General features: G+C 38.5%; 1 protein-coding gene across 18 annotated transcripts in view; it reads right to left on the bottom strand.

Moving 5' to 3' along the window:
* Positions 1-646: 646 nt before the first annotated feature.
* The window catches only part of LOC119487470 (neuronal cell adhesion molecule-like), a 97856-nt gene continuing 82779 nt past the window's right edge, over positions 647-15723 (bottom strand). For 7 of the 18 annotated variants that reach the window (XM_037768362.1, XM_037768366.1, XM_037768368.1 and 4 more), the window contains 8 exons: positions 15032-15154; positions 14453-14629; positions 12080-12139; positions 10943-11059; positions 8884-9045; positions 8134-8265; positions 6870-6948; positions 647-2737 (listed from right to left, as the gene is read on the bottom strand). In XM_037768362.1, coding sequence (XP_037624290.1) covers positions 2491-2737; positions 6870-6948; positions 8134-8265; positions 8884-9045; positions 10943-11059; positions 12080-12139; positions 14453-14629; positions 15032-15154 — 1097 coding nt within the window. In that variant the 3' untranslated portion in view covers positions 647-2490. Of the gene's footprint in view, positions 2738-3133; positions 4088-6869; positions 6949-8133; positions 8266-8883; positions 9046-10942; positions 11060-12079; positions 12140-12594; positions 12631-14452; positions 14630-15031; positions 15155-15723 lie in introns of those variants that run through there. The other 11 variants (XM_037768375.1, XM_037768377.1, XM_037768376.1 and 8 more) reach the window with 7 other exon arrangements.

The following is a 15723-nucleotide window of genomic DNA, read 5'->3' as shown; positions in this document are numbered from 1 at the left end:
TTGGTAATACACTGACTATGGATAAGTACCTCATACAACTCAACTTCAAAACACCCAAACTATCCCTTTAAGATTTAACATTAAAAAACAGTGGTTCCCAACCAAAGGAGCATTGTCTAGTTGGGGCTCCTTATCATGTTTTAGATGTTTATGAGATTTTAGCAACCCCACTAAAGAGAGATTTCCCCTCTAAACGTATCTGACGGTTTCATTTCATTAATTGTTTGAGACCCAAAGAAGTAAAACTCTCCATTATTTCAGGAAAAGCAAAGATTAAAGAATATTCCGATAGCAGAAATTTATTTTTCTGCATTAATCATCTCACAACTCCTCAGATTTATCATGTGACTCCCAGGTTGGGAACCACTGGACTACACACTAACTGTATATAAAGTAGTTCAAACTAACTCCACCTCAACCAGCTACAAGCATCATTGACAAAAATGTAATATATAGTATGTCAAGAATGTGTACGTTATATACAGTATTTATATAAAGTATATGGTTACATCATGCAGCACTAAGCGTGCATGGACTGAATAAAAGGGCTTTTATGACTCATTGAATCCCACGCGATTCAGAGCATCAGTCATCTCTTCGTGAGAGGGCAACGACATTTTGAGAAAAAGAGTCTGAAAACTGAAAATAAAGCAGATAATTATTTATTCATTCATTATATTTCCAGTAGCTTGAATTTCATACTTGCACTAAAAGGAGAAACTTAAATATAGAGACAAAGAAAGTATCTGTTAGTACAAATCTGTTTCTTAAATACAAAACCATTTGCAATACGGTCAGAAAAAGAGCATCGTTTTGGCAGTATACTGGGACTGCGTAGAACCAATACAAATCAGAATAATATCATTCTGTGCATCAATTAATATTGTCGCTATATTCTACATGTTGTACAATACCAAAGTCATATAACTCGCTGACAAGCAAATCAGAAAAAAAACAATCAAAATTCAAATTTATATGCAATTTTCTGTCCAGTTAGTTACAATACAATGTACACTGTGCACAGCAAGGGGAAAAAAGAATATATACTGTATATTCTCTACAAGTACTCTATATTTAATACAGTCCTATCAACAAGTTAAACCATATCATGCACAACATTGCCTCTTAGGCTGCCTTATAAGCTGCTTGTCCCTGTACAGTCAATTAAGGTATTTACAAATTCAACAAATATTCTACAAAAAAAAAAAACTTGATGCAAGTTAAGAGAAAAGAAATCTTGATCCCACCAAAAGGCCCTCAAGTGTAGTTAGTACAAGTGAACATTTTTGTTTTGCCTAATAGGAGTTGAATAATGTATTGTATTCGCACACACACACACACTCAGATATCCATACATTCATACACTGCAGAAATACAATCAGGTTCTGTACATAATGAAAATGCACCAGACATGGTTTTAATGATGCTTCACTCTGATCCAATGCTTAGCTTCTTGGAGGAATCAAAGCCAGTCCTGTGTCTCAAGGCATTGGGATGTCTTTTTAAAAAAAAAGATTACAAGAGTATATGAATTATTCCTCCCTCCGCAGAGTCCTCTTCTCAAGCTTATCTGATCCATCCTTGGATGTGACTTGTGCAGTCCTACTACTGTCTCTGTTCCAGTCACTGAACTCTGCAAAGAGACTTCACAATTGAATCGTTGTTTTTGAAGAAAAGGCACTACCTGCTGAAGGAGCACTGCAGGGACCGAGACGAGCTCCCCTGCATCCTCAGCGGTTCCCCACCGGCCCCTCAGATCAAGCTCAACGAGAAGAGATTACATGCAGGGCAAAGGTCACGAGGTCATATGACAACAGGGCCATGCAGCATTTCAGCCTCCTCCTTCACAGGTGCATCATTCGACAGAGTGGTGACAGATGAGGATGTATCAATGCAGCGATCTCAAGCATGCCGTGTGCACTGCTGCTCCCAATATTCACTTTATATATATATTTATATATATATATATATATACTGTATATACACACTGTACATGATCTGCCTTGTGCACTGAATGAATTACATGATTAAATACAGATTCCTGTACAAGCTTCTGTGTTTGGATAAAAATACACAGAGTGAGTAATAGTTATTTTACTGTAGACACTGATTACTATTTGAACATAGTAGATAATATAATAACAAAAACAAATATAGTCAGACGAGCACTGCATAGTCCATAAGAGATTCCTGGTAAGAACTTGTTAATATCAAAGTGTTAATTTAAATATGGATTTAGGTCATATCAGGCATTTCATGCATGTATCGTTAAAATCAAATGTCTGGTTGAGCTACTTCATTCCTTAAATGATGCTTAATGAGTCTCCATAAAGATTTTCCAAGTGAAAACATAAATGTCTTTGAGTTGTGTGTTTTTTCATGTGTGGCACTGGGGGGGATGGAGATGTGATCATAAAGCCATGCGGTGTTGGGACATGTGTTGGGACATGTGGGGTCTGAGTAGTCAGTGCAGCGCCTCGTACCGGTCTGTCACACAAATGAGTTCAAGGAGTTCATGGCGTTAATAGGAGACGGGGCCTCGGAGCTCTCGTGGCCCTCAGCAGTCTCCCTGCTGGCGCTCTTCCCACTATACTGGCCGATAAACGAGCCGTCCTCGTTGAACTGTCCGTCTCCTCCTTCCCCGTAGTCAACTAAACTGTCGTCACTGTCGTCTCTCTTAACCGTCCCACTAGACGGCGTGCGGCTCCCTTTTAACGGTTTATGGTCCTCATTGTCACTGAAGGAGAAAATAACATGCAGGTGTTACAGGTGAGATGATGTGACAGATGCAACAAGGAGATTAGTGATTTTTTTTTTTTAGATGGAGCTTTGAACTGCTGATAGCTACTTTTACCAAAACCCAATGTTTTATGGAAGACCGCAATTGTACAATAAAAATAGGCATTAATACATTTGTTTACAACGCCAATCAAGCCATTATCTATTTATGAATTCATTCATGTAATTTTTAAATGATGTACTTATTGATTGTTTTATGGTGTTTTTGTAAATCCCTTTTTAATTTAAAAAATGTATTGATGGATTAACATTTCATTTCAATTCTTTTTATAATTATTCTTTGAATTGCACATTAAAATGTCAAATAATGAATTACTTTGTAATTTAGTCCATTTATTCATAGATTCATAAATCAACAATTTTATTAATGCCTATTTTTTATTGTACAATTACTTATTAATATTTTAAATGCTTTATTACTATTTCCGTGATTCTTGTGGTCCTCCATAATGTTTGGTCGGTAATGGTAAATGTTTTTTCCAGATTGAATTTCTTTAAGTTTTCACTTTTTTAATGTGTAAACTCAGCTCATCAATATGCAACAGTGAACCACTGCACAAGAAGCAAATTTGAATTTTGGCTTACTCCACGTCTAAAAAATAGCAGCAATGAATGATTAGTTGGTTTCCATCAGGCACCAGGGGAATAAAAGCTCAAGCAATCATACCCTGTTCAAATTCCCCCTGAAACCAAATATGAAGTGGAGTAAATGTACTGTTTGACAAAAGCATTTCCCCCCCGAGACAGAGGTTGTGATGAAGAACAGAAAAATCCAAGGCGATGATGTGAATAAAACTTGGAAAGCAAGGTTTCAGCCAAACATCCCCCGAAGCAAGCATGATAATAATCACAGATTGGCAAAATGCATGGAAAATCTGCAAAGAAAGTTTTCTTTGGATATCAGATAACATTCCACATTGAACATGAGATAAGATCACAAAGCCATCATAATGCTGAGATGTTTTTAAATTTAGAAAAGATATTAATCAGTACGCCAAAAGCATTTTCAGGGATAAAACTAACACAGTAAAGACCTAAAAGACTTGTCTATGCAAAGTACATGATGAAGGCTTTATGACCAAATATTAAACTTGATGATAGCCGTGAAAGAACCTGGGATGCTTATACAGCGAGCATTTTTCTCCACAGTGACTCGACTGCCCCCCCGACCCTCCTCACATGCTAGATTTACACAACAATGACCCTCAACCCCCCCACCGACACCACCACCACCACCACCCTTACCTTTCCTGAGACCTACACCCTGCGATCAGATGAGGAGATCCAGCTGAGATCCCACACAACACAACAGTCACTCTATATGCACTTTAACAGGCACATTATGCCACATACATAGTCTGAACTTTCAAACAACAAGAGCTCAGTTGAGTGAAGTTATGCCTTTATTGACATACTGTACGGTTCCAGCTGAGCTTAATGAAACAGCATGGATAGAAAGTATACTCTCACAAAGGCACTATAATATTTATACACTTTGCCTCGTGATTTATTGTCTTCTGTGTGTTCTTTGAGTTTCCATTGGAGAGATTCACCTGCAGTGTAAATACTGTAGGTCTCTCTACGTTTGTTTTAAAGGATGGTGATATTCTACATTTTTCTTGTTGTCAGCAGATCCCATGAAAAGACCAAAACCAACAATGAATTAGTAGTACTAACAAGTATTGACTGTTCGTCCAAAGCCACACATATCAGCCCGTTCTCATTCCCAGAGCATAAATTACCGACGCTTCGTCACGCCCGTCGGCATGTGATACCAACGCACAAGGCACCCTTTAGCAGCTGTATGAAACCGACCGGGCTTTCAATTAACAACAATGTAAACCGATCCGTGATAACAGTAAACGCTCAGAGAAAGTGACGTAATTTAAAGAGCGAAAAGACACACTAAGGGCCGACGGGAGGGGGGAGGTGAATGGGTCCAACAAACACAAGGCTTTCATCCAGGAGACCGCTGTTCGTGTCCCATGTGCCAAGTTTCACTTTCACGTTACAATCAGCTGTTCGTTCATGTCCTGTGTTCACAAGTCTCATTTTCAGTTTACAAACATATTCATTTTAAACTCAACTATGTTGTTTTTTCCTAAACCTAACGAAGTGGTTTTGTTGCCTAAACCTAAGCAAGTGTTTTAAAGGAGCAGTGTGTGTGTTTCTGCATCTAGTGGTGAGGTTGCATTGTTGATTGCAACCAACTGAAGCCTCTCCCGAGTGACGAGCTGGAGTGCGTGTGAAGCGCGAGAGAGAGAGAGAGTGCGGCGGCGATGGCAGCGAGTAACGACTCCGGCCCAAGCAGGAAAAGTTAACAGTGTTTGGTTTGTTCGTTCTGGGCTACTGTAGAAACATAGCTGACTCCTGTGAAGAGGACCCGCTCCCTATGTAGATATAAAAGGCTCATTCTAAGGTAACAAAAACACAACGATTCTTAGTTTCAGGTGATTATACCCTACTGAAAATATATTTATTAATATCATATTCCATTCCTGCCAATAGATCCCCATAATTGTTACACACTGGTCCTTTAATTCACAACGTTTAGAACACGTTTACTGACAAAGCATCAGCATGTGACGAGTTGGAATGAGAATGTGTTGCACATATTCCTCTGTGCCATAGTGCTCCATTATTGTCCAAAAACTATTAAAAATGATCCACATCTTTTTACTGGGCGACATGTTCCTTTGAGTTTATCAGTATATAAGTCTGACTCTAAAAATAGGCCCCAATAAATACACTATTTATTTCTGTTTGAATAAGTTTTGCTAAAAAAGAAAGTAACAGCTCTTTTAGGAAACAGTTTGGCCATCAAAAAAATAAAATATATATTTGTGACTTTATTCCAGTAGGAATTATGGGCTTGAGGCAGAGCCATAAACAAGCTGGAGATGTTGGACAGTGTTGTGAGACAGACTAACACATTGTTGGTTTTGCTTTAAAGAATTTGTTCACAATAATAAAAAAGTAGAATATCACCAGCCTTATCCTTTAAGAATTATTATTATTAGAGAATGGCTACTGGCCTAATAGAAACAGCATTAACCAGCTCTTCAGTGATGATTGCTTCCCTCAGACATGCTGATAATTTCATATAAGCTCCGTATGCATCTATATACTGTATATCTATATATGAACAATAATTCCATTCAACACATTATTGCCTAGAGCTAGTTTTCATATATCAGATCTTCACACCATGCATGTCATGTCACATATTATATATATATATATCGATATGTAGTTATCACAGCATAAAAATCCATAGAACAGATTTATGTTTACATAATACAAAAAGGAATATAAAATATAAAAGCAAGACCATCTTATAAATCGACTTGTAAAAAACAATTCAAAAATGCTAGCTATACAGAAGTAAAGTGCTTCATTTTTCTTAATTCTGCGTGCGATCTGGAGAAGCAGCCTAGAATGAGGATGCCAACAAGCATATCTGGAGAACTGATGTAAGTTTCGGTGATTTTCACTCCTATCAGGGTTGTGTATGTAAGTAGCAATACACTAGGCAAAGTGTTAATACTATATGTACTGTACACTTGATGGATATGAGTAGCTTATTAGTTGGAATGGGATTCGATGCTTGGGGTCAGTTTGTTGCAATGATTCTAGCTTATATATATTTTTTCCTGACAGTTAAGATTTAAAACCCCTAAACCCCCCTAAATCTCTTGAACCTGAAGAATCCTGCTTCTCAAATGACACCACAATGTCATCATATATCAAGCACACACACAATAGAGTCCGACACAAGTAGCATCCAGGACGTCCCAGAACCCAGAAAGAAAATGATCTTGTGCTTCACGGTGGGAGAAGTTCAGACGAGGGGCACTTCTTCTTGTTGTTGTTGTTGTTGTTTTGTATTGGTGTTATTGGTGATCCTGGGTCAGTTATTGGTCAGCTGTAAGGGTTGATTAGAGGGAGGGAGAGCAGAGCTCCAGCCCAGCCAGAGAGAGCAGATCTGGGCAGGAAGCAGGGACGGGAGCAGGGGTTGATGGGTAAAATGGGGCTCTGGGGGCTCCAGAGGCCGGAGCACTTTCTCTCACCTGTATTCCCCAAAAGTACAGTCATCGTCTTTCATGGGCTGGAACTCCGGGTCTGTGTGTGCGTCCTCCTTTTCTTTGACTATAGTGAGAGAGGAGGAAGCAATTTAGACAAACCAGCTTATCCCTTTAATGTTAATGTTAATGTTTAACTATTTGGTAGAGCACATTTTGAGTCCCTATTATTGAACAACATGTTGAACTGTTGAACTCAGCCTGGTTGAGCCATCTCGACCACTTGGTTTAGCTATGCTATGCTAAAAAAAAAAATCCTTTTCAATCTGCCTCCTTACAGAAGGTTAGCAGCAAAACAGTTACTCCAGACATGAGGACTCGGTTTAGTCTTCTTTTCAAAGGTAGGCATATTCTTTCGACATATCATATTTTCAGAGGCTTTATTGACCAGAATTATGTAACTTGATACAAAAAAAGTCTCATAAGGGGCAAATAATTTTTTTAAAAATAGGTATGTAAAGCTAAATAATTTTTGAAAAAGTAAGTAAAGCTAATCATGTAATTGAAATGTACTCTTTTCTACTCAAAAAACTTTTAAAATATTCATTGTTATTAATATGATACTCATAATGTTATTCCATTATATATCAGTATATATGCTGAAATAATTTAATAAGTATGATTTTTTACTGTATAAAAACATGCCCTACCAAACGGTTGAATTGTCTAGAATAAATACATGGAAATAATACTAGTAATTTCATGGTAAGAAACTGACATATGTTTGTATTTTTCTTTTTTCATGAAGCGTACCATTACTACATATCAAATTAATCAGTTTTAACAAGAAACTTTTCTTGTTATATATATATATATATATATATATATATATATATATATATATATATATATATATATATATATTGTTTTAATGAGAACAATTTCTTGTTTTAATGAGATGAGTAAGAATGTTATTTCAATAAAAAATGTTTGTCTTAACAATATATATAGATTTTATGTCATAACATGAAAATAAGTAATGAGAAATAAATGTCAAAATAACATGAAACATATGTTGTTAAAGCATAAAGAAGAATATAGCACGATATATGGGGATCTATAATCATTCTTTTTATAAAAAGAAACAAGGAGCAATGTTTTGTCATTGTGGCAGCGATACAACATAGAAAGCTATAAAAAACAAACCAATATTCCAAAACCAAGAAATCTAATCTTAAAATCCTATTAAACTTAATTGAATGGAGGCAAACAAAGCAGTAAAGTGTGTGTTTATATATGAGCTACTACTCACCAGGGTACTTCCCTCCCTTATTCCTCTGGATGAAGCAGATAATGAGGAGGATCAGGATGAGCAGAGCGATGGCACACATGAGGCCAATGAACCACCCCTGAGTGGCGATGTCCACCTGTCTGCTCGCCACAGCTGGCCAGAGGAGGAGAGGAAGACGCAACATTTATGACTGGATCATCTTTTCCCAGTGTGGAAGGGAAACATACAGCCATAATCATGTGGTAAGACAAACACGGAACGAGTCATTCTCTTAGTATCTACTTGTTAGAGATTTCAGTTCATGAGTGGATCATGATTGCTTATTGTTACAGAACAAGACGACTTTCTTGTTAGGCGAGTTAGAAATCTCCAGCTAATGGTGACTTGGACATCAATCTGTCTCTCACAAGTGGACACACAGACACAGACAGTCACAGATACACACAGATTACACACAAACTGTACACGCAGGTTTACGGAGGGTGATATTAGGTTGGATATTATACCACTAAACTTACTTCTATATGAGAATTACCAAATCTACAGGACCGACTTTAATTAAAATTAAACGACACAATCATGCACGCTGCTCTCTATATCACTACAGTGCATGCCTGGCATACAGAGTGACCACAACACATCTGTTAAACCCATGCTCGACTGGACTATAATTACACAACGCCACAAACTACTACACATTCTACACACGGCACAGTACGAGGCCAGGCCAGAGCACGGAGGAGTTAACCGTCCGCCGAGGAACTGCCTCACCTGGGACCTCGACCAACAGCTCGTCAGAGAGGTGGGGCGGCTGGTCGTGGTGACCTTGGGCCACCAAACGCACCTTATAGGAAAGGCCCCCCTTTAAGCCCTTCAGCATAACATTCTGAGTGCCGTTCACAGGCTCTTTCTCCCACACCTCTTCACCTTCACCTGCAGGGGGGACGTTCATCAAGAGAGGTACGTTTTGAGGGAACAAACACAACTTCAAATGGGATCATAGAGGTCATGACATCATGGGATCTAATTACTTGAAAAAAAACATCTACTAACATGGGATTACACTGCAGGTATTTCTGTCTATATTAGATTTAAATTGTTAATATTCATGGCAGTTCTAAAAAGCTATTTAGTCCATGAATTAATTATTACCCTTAAAGTTCAACACGGTGTAACTTAAAGGGTAACTTCGCTATTTGTAAGTGACTAATGAGGACAACACTTTTTGATATTGTTCCAGTATTGAGGGAGTACGGTGCAGCCGCCAGCCGCTAAACAAGCTGTTATGTAATCATTTGGGGCAACCTGATACCATCAAATGTCCACTAAAAGTGCTTGTTTTTGGCACCGACGGGCTCAGATTGTTATTATAAGTGTCTGACAACATTATAGAAAGGACCCAACAGAGGAATTAAAAGTTTTTCTGACCTTTCTCTTTCTGTTTGTTATTGTGTCATGTGACTTGCTACTGTAAGATGACGGTGGAAACGTGTTTGAGAGTTAGAGTGCGACGGGACACCGGTGTTGTCAGAGTTTGTTGTGTTGGAGTATAGAAAGCGCAGCTGGGTGTTATCTAAAAGATTTTCAGTGTCACGGCTGAATAGTTAGATGATTTCAGGAGGAGACTTCTCCTTGAGCGCATAACAAACAGACCGGATCAAGTGAAAGGTAAGAAAAACATTTCATTCCTCTGTAGGGTTCTTTTCCATAATGTTGTCAGACACTTATAATAACAATCTGAGCCTTTCGGTGCCAAAAACAAGCACAAACTGATGGTGCCAGGTTGTCCCAAGCGATTATATTACAGCTTGGCGGCTGCAGCGTTCTCCCTCAATACTGGACCAATTTCAGAAAGTGTTGTCCCAATTAGTCTATTAGACACAAAAACGTGGAAAAATAGGGTCCAGATGGAAAAATACCAAAGTTACCCTTTAAGGAAACACATTTCACCAACTTCACCAACAACATGTGCAGCACGCTGCCAAAACAGCAAACACAACCACACACAGAAATGCCACAAGTTGCACAGGACGCAATAAAAATGAGTTACAAAGTGATGATAAATAGTGGTGAACACACCTGCCATATTTACTGTCCCCTGGAGACTTGTTCTGTAACTCATTTCTGTTATGTTCTGTGCAACTTGCAGTGTTTTAGTATGTGATTGTGTTTTCTGTAGCTGCATGGCTCACGGATGGCAATGTCAGTCTTTTGCTGTGCATGTGTTGTCAAATTGGTGAAGATCTTTTCTATTTGCATGTGTTTTCTTAAGTTGCAATGTGTTGAGCTCTCTGGACCACCATCAATTATACATGTGGTGATGAACTAAGTATGAAATGTGTTTGACTGATGATCACAAGATTATGTTTCTGATAAGGACATTTTCTAAGTTAATGGGAATCTATGATTGTGATATTCCCTAACTGAACCCATTAAACAGTAGGTGTGAGAGAGCCATACTACAAACAACCCCCGTGTTTTTCATCTTCTCTGCAGGTGGATAAAAACAATGGAGAGCGCTTCAGTCAAAATCAATTGGCATAACAAGAATGTTTGTGCTGCTTTTTATGATGTTTGTCTGAATAAGTTCCAACGAGATTGTTACGGGAGCTGCACGCAACTCTAGTCAATAACAGGCCTGGCTGGGTAATTAGAAATCCAATCACAGACAGCCTTGTTTATCACATCTGGGTCCACGTTGGCAGGAGCCAGCATCAACGTGACTGACTGCCAATGTTTCTATTCACCTGCACAAGCCAATAACGAAGTAGGAGTCTCTCGCCACCTCTGTGTGGAGCTGACAGAAATCAAGGTGTGTTGCTTTGCTTACTGATTTTCTCTGCGTATTCTACATGAACGTTTCTCTCCGGGCCCCAGTACTCCCAACTGATCAGGGTCCCGTCCTCGCCGAACGAGTAGCTAACGTTCCCGAAAACACTGGGCCGCACTGAGCACACAAGAGAAAAGATAACCATCAAGATCGGCCTGTTGGTCAAAGGACAATCCAATAACTAGCAATTAAATGCTTCGATTTAATTATAGTCCCAATGGGCCTCATTCATAAACTGTGCGTAAGACCGTTTTACGCACAAATTCGGGATTCATCAATATTTTCTTAGCTGAATTTGTTCTTACGTTCTCACTTTACTTCTTCTTAAGAAAGGCTTTAATAGACAACAACATCTAAAACAATTATTTTCCTAATGCATTGGCCAAATGTATTTAATACCTATGAAACTAGCCCCCTTTTATCCTCACCAATTATTGTCATTATTCAAATATATTATATATTTCAAAGCTTCTATGTGGTTTTCAAATGAAGCTTGATGTCTGTCGTCATATTTTACGACGCCATCACCCTAAAAAAAGAGCATAAAATTGCAAAGAGCGAACAAACGGCGCTTTTTGACCGCCAACAAATATGGATTGAAGCAGAATATTTTGTTAAATAAAAACATGTTGTGAATATCAGAAATAATTCCATCTATCTCTTTTCAATACATTTTTACTTTTGGACTTTACAACGCTCTGGATTTATTGGAAATGTTTGGATCACACGAGACGGAAACAACGCAGCCACCACTGGAATCGAGGCAAAAGTATTTCCTTATATAGAGAACTAAGGGTGTGGCAGTATGCTGATTGCAAATAGCGGGCACACGCCTGTCAAGAATGATTCTGATTAACTAACATACGCACAGTGGTAAGAACAAAATTGTCCGGTGCTCATGTGCCATGAATCCGCGTGTGCACTTATTTTGTGTGCAAAGTAAGAACATTTCTACGCACACATTAGTGAATGAGGCCCATTAAATGCTCTTAGCATCACCCAATCTAGAACCCTCGTAGCCTTACACAATAGCAATTTCAAATGGGGACACTATACCAACAAACAAAGAATACACAAAGCTGATCATGCAACAAATCAGACATGTAGTGTACTAAGATCACAGCAGTATATCTGTACCCTTGAGGGGCGGACGACGTGGAGGAGACCGTGCAATGGGATGAGGGGTTTGCGTGTTTCCTGTAAACAACATGCAGAGGGGTAAAGGCCGGACATGACACACACACACACACAGACGCAAACACTTTCCATGTGCAGAGACACCACAGACAATGACGTCATTATAATACACAGAGCACACAGTTCATTGGCATGCCAAGCAAACGCTTGCCGTGCAGCGATAGGCATCACTAGCAGCCACCGTGGAAGATGTGAGGACGGGGTCAAAGTCCCCAAAGGCACAGTAAAAGACTCATCTAGTTTTATCACATGACATTAGAAAGACACACGTCACATAGCATCTTTATCTGTGCGGCTTTGAACTTTCCTCAGCTTTGAACTCAGCGGAGCGTTTTGGCGGGCTGCAGAATACGATAGAGACGAGGGGAAATTGCTAAACGGTGAGGAGTGCATGCTTGCGGTGGGGTTTGAAGGTGTATCTGTAAAACATGCATGAGTCTAGATACGACCGGTACCTGTGACCACATCTACGACATGCTGTGATATTAGAGCTTGTAGAGAGAAACGGGACACAGAGAGACAACAGGACAGGGGTCACTATAGGACGACCCCTACGCCATCTGTGTCACTGTATGTTACAGTAACAGTAAGACATTCATCATGCGGAGTAATGTAAGAGATGATCGGTCTGTTTATAACAGCACGGGTCACCTTGTGTAACAATGCAACTGGATCACACTCATGTTCCACTAGACATGGATGAAGAGCTGACGGACATCATGCTACTGTATGTAAAATGCTAAAAACAAAAGATAATGCTATGGAATAGTGTGCATCATACTGGTAGAATGACAAGGACTTCACAAACACAAAACACACAACAAAGTTCTGACGTAACAGTAGGGATGTAGCTTACAATTATTTTCATTATCGATTAATGTCTTGAGCATTTTTTTCAGTTAATTGATTAATTGTTTAGTCTATAAAATGTCAGAAAATAGTGAGAAAATGTGAATCATAATTCTCCACAGTTCAAGGTGACATCTTCAGATTGCTTGTTTTGTCTGACCAGCAGACCAAAACCGCAAAATATCCAATTTACAATCATATATAACCAGCAGATTTTGCATCTGAGAAGCTGGAACCAGCAAATGTCTGCCATTTTTGTATTTTAAAAAATCACTTAGTAAAAAGTGTGCGTTTTTGTGTCCGGTTGGCACATACATAAGTACCACTTTTTTTTGTCTGTGTTTAAAAGAAAACCTAATAAAAAGTAAATAATAAAAAAAAAAACTTAATATGAAGGATATAAAGGGTCAACTGTAATATGACAGACCTCCTGTCATTAAAATATAAGAAGAAACTTTATATTACTCTCAACATGTGGAGTTAACTGTGTAACGTTCATGTAATTTTTTAAATTTTTTTCTGTCGACACTGTTTTACTGAATTGAAAAAATTTATAAATAAAGTTCAAAAAAGAAAAAGAAAAAAAAATTGCTTAATAATTTTCAAAATTTGTTGGTCTATGTATGCACTGTGTTATCCGTAGGTGAAAGATAACAAAAAAAATTGTGTCACGATGTTAAAATAATGGAAAGGAAATTTTTCAAAACTATGTATTGATACAATAAAGTATAAAGAAAATTTTAATTTTCAAAATTGCTGACCAATCTGTCAATTAATCAAAACATTTACTAATCATCTCTGCGCTACTTTACAGAAAACACACAAAAAAGGAACACCATGCTTTACATAAACAGCATTTCAGTGTTTGGAGGAATGTTTTTCATTGCAAAACCAACATTTTCTAACTTTGAGAAGACACACAAGGTCTCACTTGTAAAGAGGTTTTAATCTCAATGTGACTTCCTAGTTAAATAAAGATTATATACACACAGCGAGGTGAGATCATCAATGTGAGTCCATCCAAACTTAAAACACGTGGCACAACTCCTCTCCACAACACCATGCTTTATTCTACAAACGGTTTTGTCTGCCTTGACTTCATCAGGATGGTGTCTGAGGTTGATTCTGGTTTCCTTATATAGTCCATCAATAAGCTGTAAATCACTTATACATCACACAAAAACTAAAGATTATATCACCATAGTGTTTTAAAAAAAATGATATGCCTCCTGATGAAGGCAAGATAGTCCAAAACCTTTGGTGAATGAAGTGTACTGAAGAGTTGTGAGATGTGTTTTAATGCAGCATGGACTTCATACTGTGTACATATGATCTGTAGATCAATGACACGTTTGTATCCTCTTACCTGAGTTCTAGAAATCATATTAATCAGCTTTCCAGCTGTAGAAACATGAATACGATTTAGGTAATTCATTTTTAGTTGTCTGCATTTTGCTGACTTACCTTCATCCACGATGGTGACAGCTTCCTGAGAAGTGGCCAGGCCTGCTCCCCTAGCCGTTTTCGCATTCAAATAAAACTTGTAGCGTGTGCTGTACTTGAGGTTTTTCAAAGTGACCGAGGTCTCATTGGCGGGCAGGGCCAGCTCCTCCACTGGGCCCAGCTCATTGGAGTTATTGACTACAGGGTGTAGAATAATGGGATGGGGATGGAAGTAGTGAGGTAAGTTGAATAGAGGTATGAGGAGGAGGAGGAAGGGGTCGTAGATGGGGTTGGAGTGTCATTGATGAAAAAGGTGGAAATGAAAACGTTTGAAGTGTAGGGTTCAGGAATAGAAGGCGGGAGTGACAAAAGTTGATTTGTTAATTGGTGGCGTAATTTAGGCAAAATAATGCTTGAAATGCTCTTAGTACTACTCTAAATCTTTATTTTTTACTACTGTCTTGTCTTATAATCGCTAAACAGGATGACACTACAAGACATGAAAAAGGAGGACATACAGCACTACATGAAGGAAGGTCACATTCACTTGGTAAAGATATAAAAAGTTCAGCTGTTGTCTTAAAGGAAAAAAAGCCTCACCTGGCTGATATTTGAGGGTGTAGCCGGTGATGCGTCCATTACGGTCATGAGGAGGACTCCATTCAAGGGTCAGAGCGTTCAGGTTGGGGTTGGTGACTACCAGGGAAGTAGGAGCCCCCGGCACTGCAGAACACACACAAATCAGGAAACTCATCCATGTAAAGCTAAAGAGGGTTACAAAGTCATATTTTAAAGGAATTTTAAAGTCCTGCTCCGCTCAAAAATGTTTTTTAGGCTTAATTAATTTGGATGAATGATGTCATGTGCGGAGTTTGACACTAGAAGATGAATAAGGAACTACCAGAATGTCCAAAACTGTGTATTCTTGGTCTGTTCTCTGAGATTTAATACCAATAATGGTTCAATATTAAACTTACACAAGCGTGATGTGGAGACTTGAAACCTCACGTGCTCGAGCACTGAGAATGGATTTTTCAGTGAAGTAGAACACATTTTGTGTCAGGGAGAAATTATTTGCATATTCATAGGTTATGGATTTTTCAATGAGGGAGAAGAAGAAGATGTGCATTTAAGAATTAATAACTTGGTAATTGATTTTTTTTTTGTGTGGAAAAACCCTATCAGCATTCCCAGCATTTGTATCTGTCTTTAAACTTTTCTGAAGGGTCCTTTAATGTATTAATAACTGACCATCAGCTGCAACACTGTTCAATGTTAAGATGTAATAATCA

Source organism: Sebastes umbrosus, chromosome 4 (assembly GCF_015220745.1).
Source record: "Sebastes umbrosus isolate fSebUmb1 chromosome 4, fSebUmb1.pri, whole genome shotgun sequence".
NCBI classification, from domain to species: Eukaryota; Metazoa; Chordata; class Actinopteri; order Perciformes; family Sebastidae; genus Sebastes; species Sebastes umbrosus.
The sequence above is the reverse complement of the archived record's forward strand: the minus strand, read 5'-3'. Positions and strand labels throughout refer to the sequence as shown.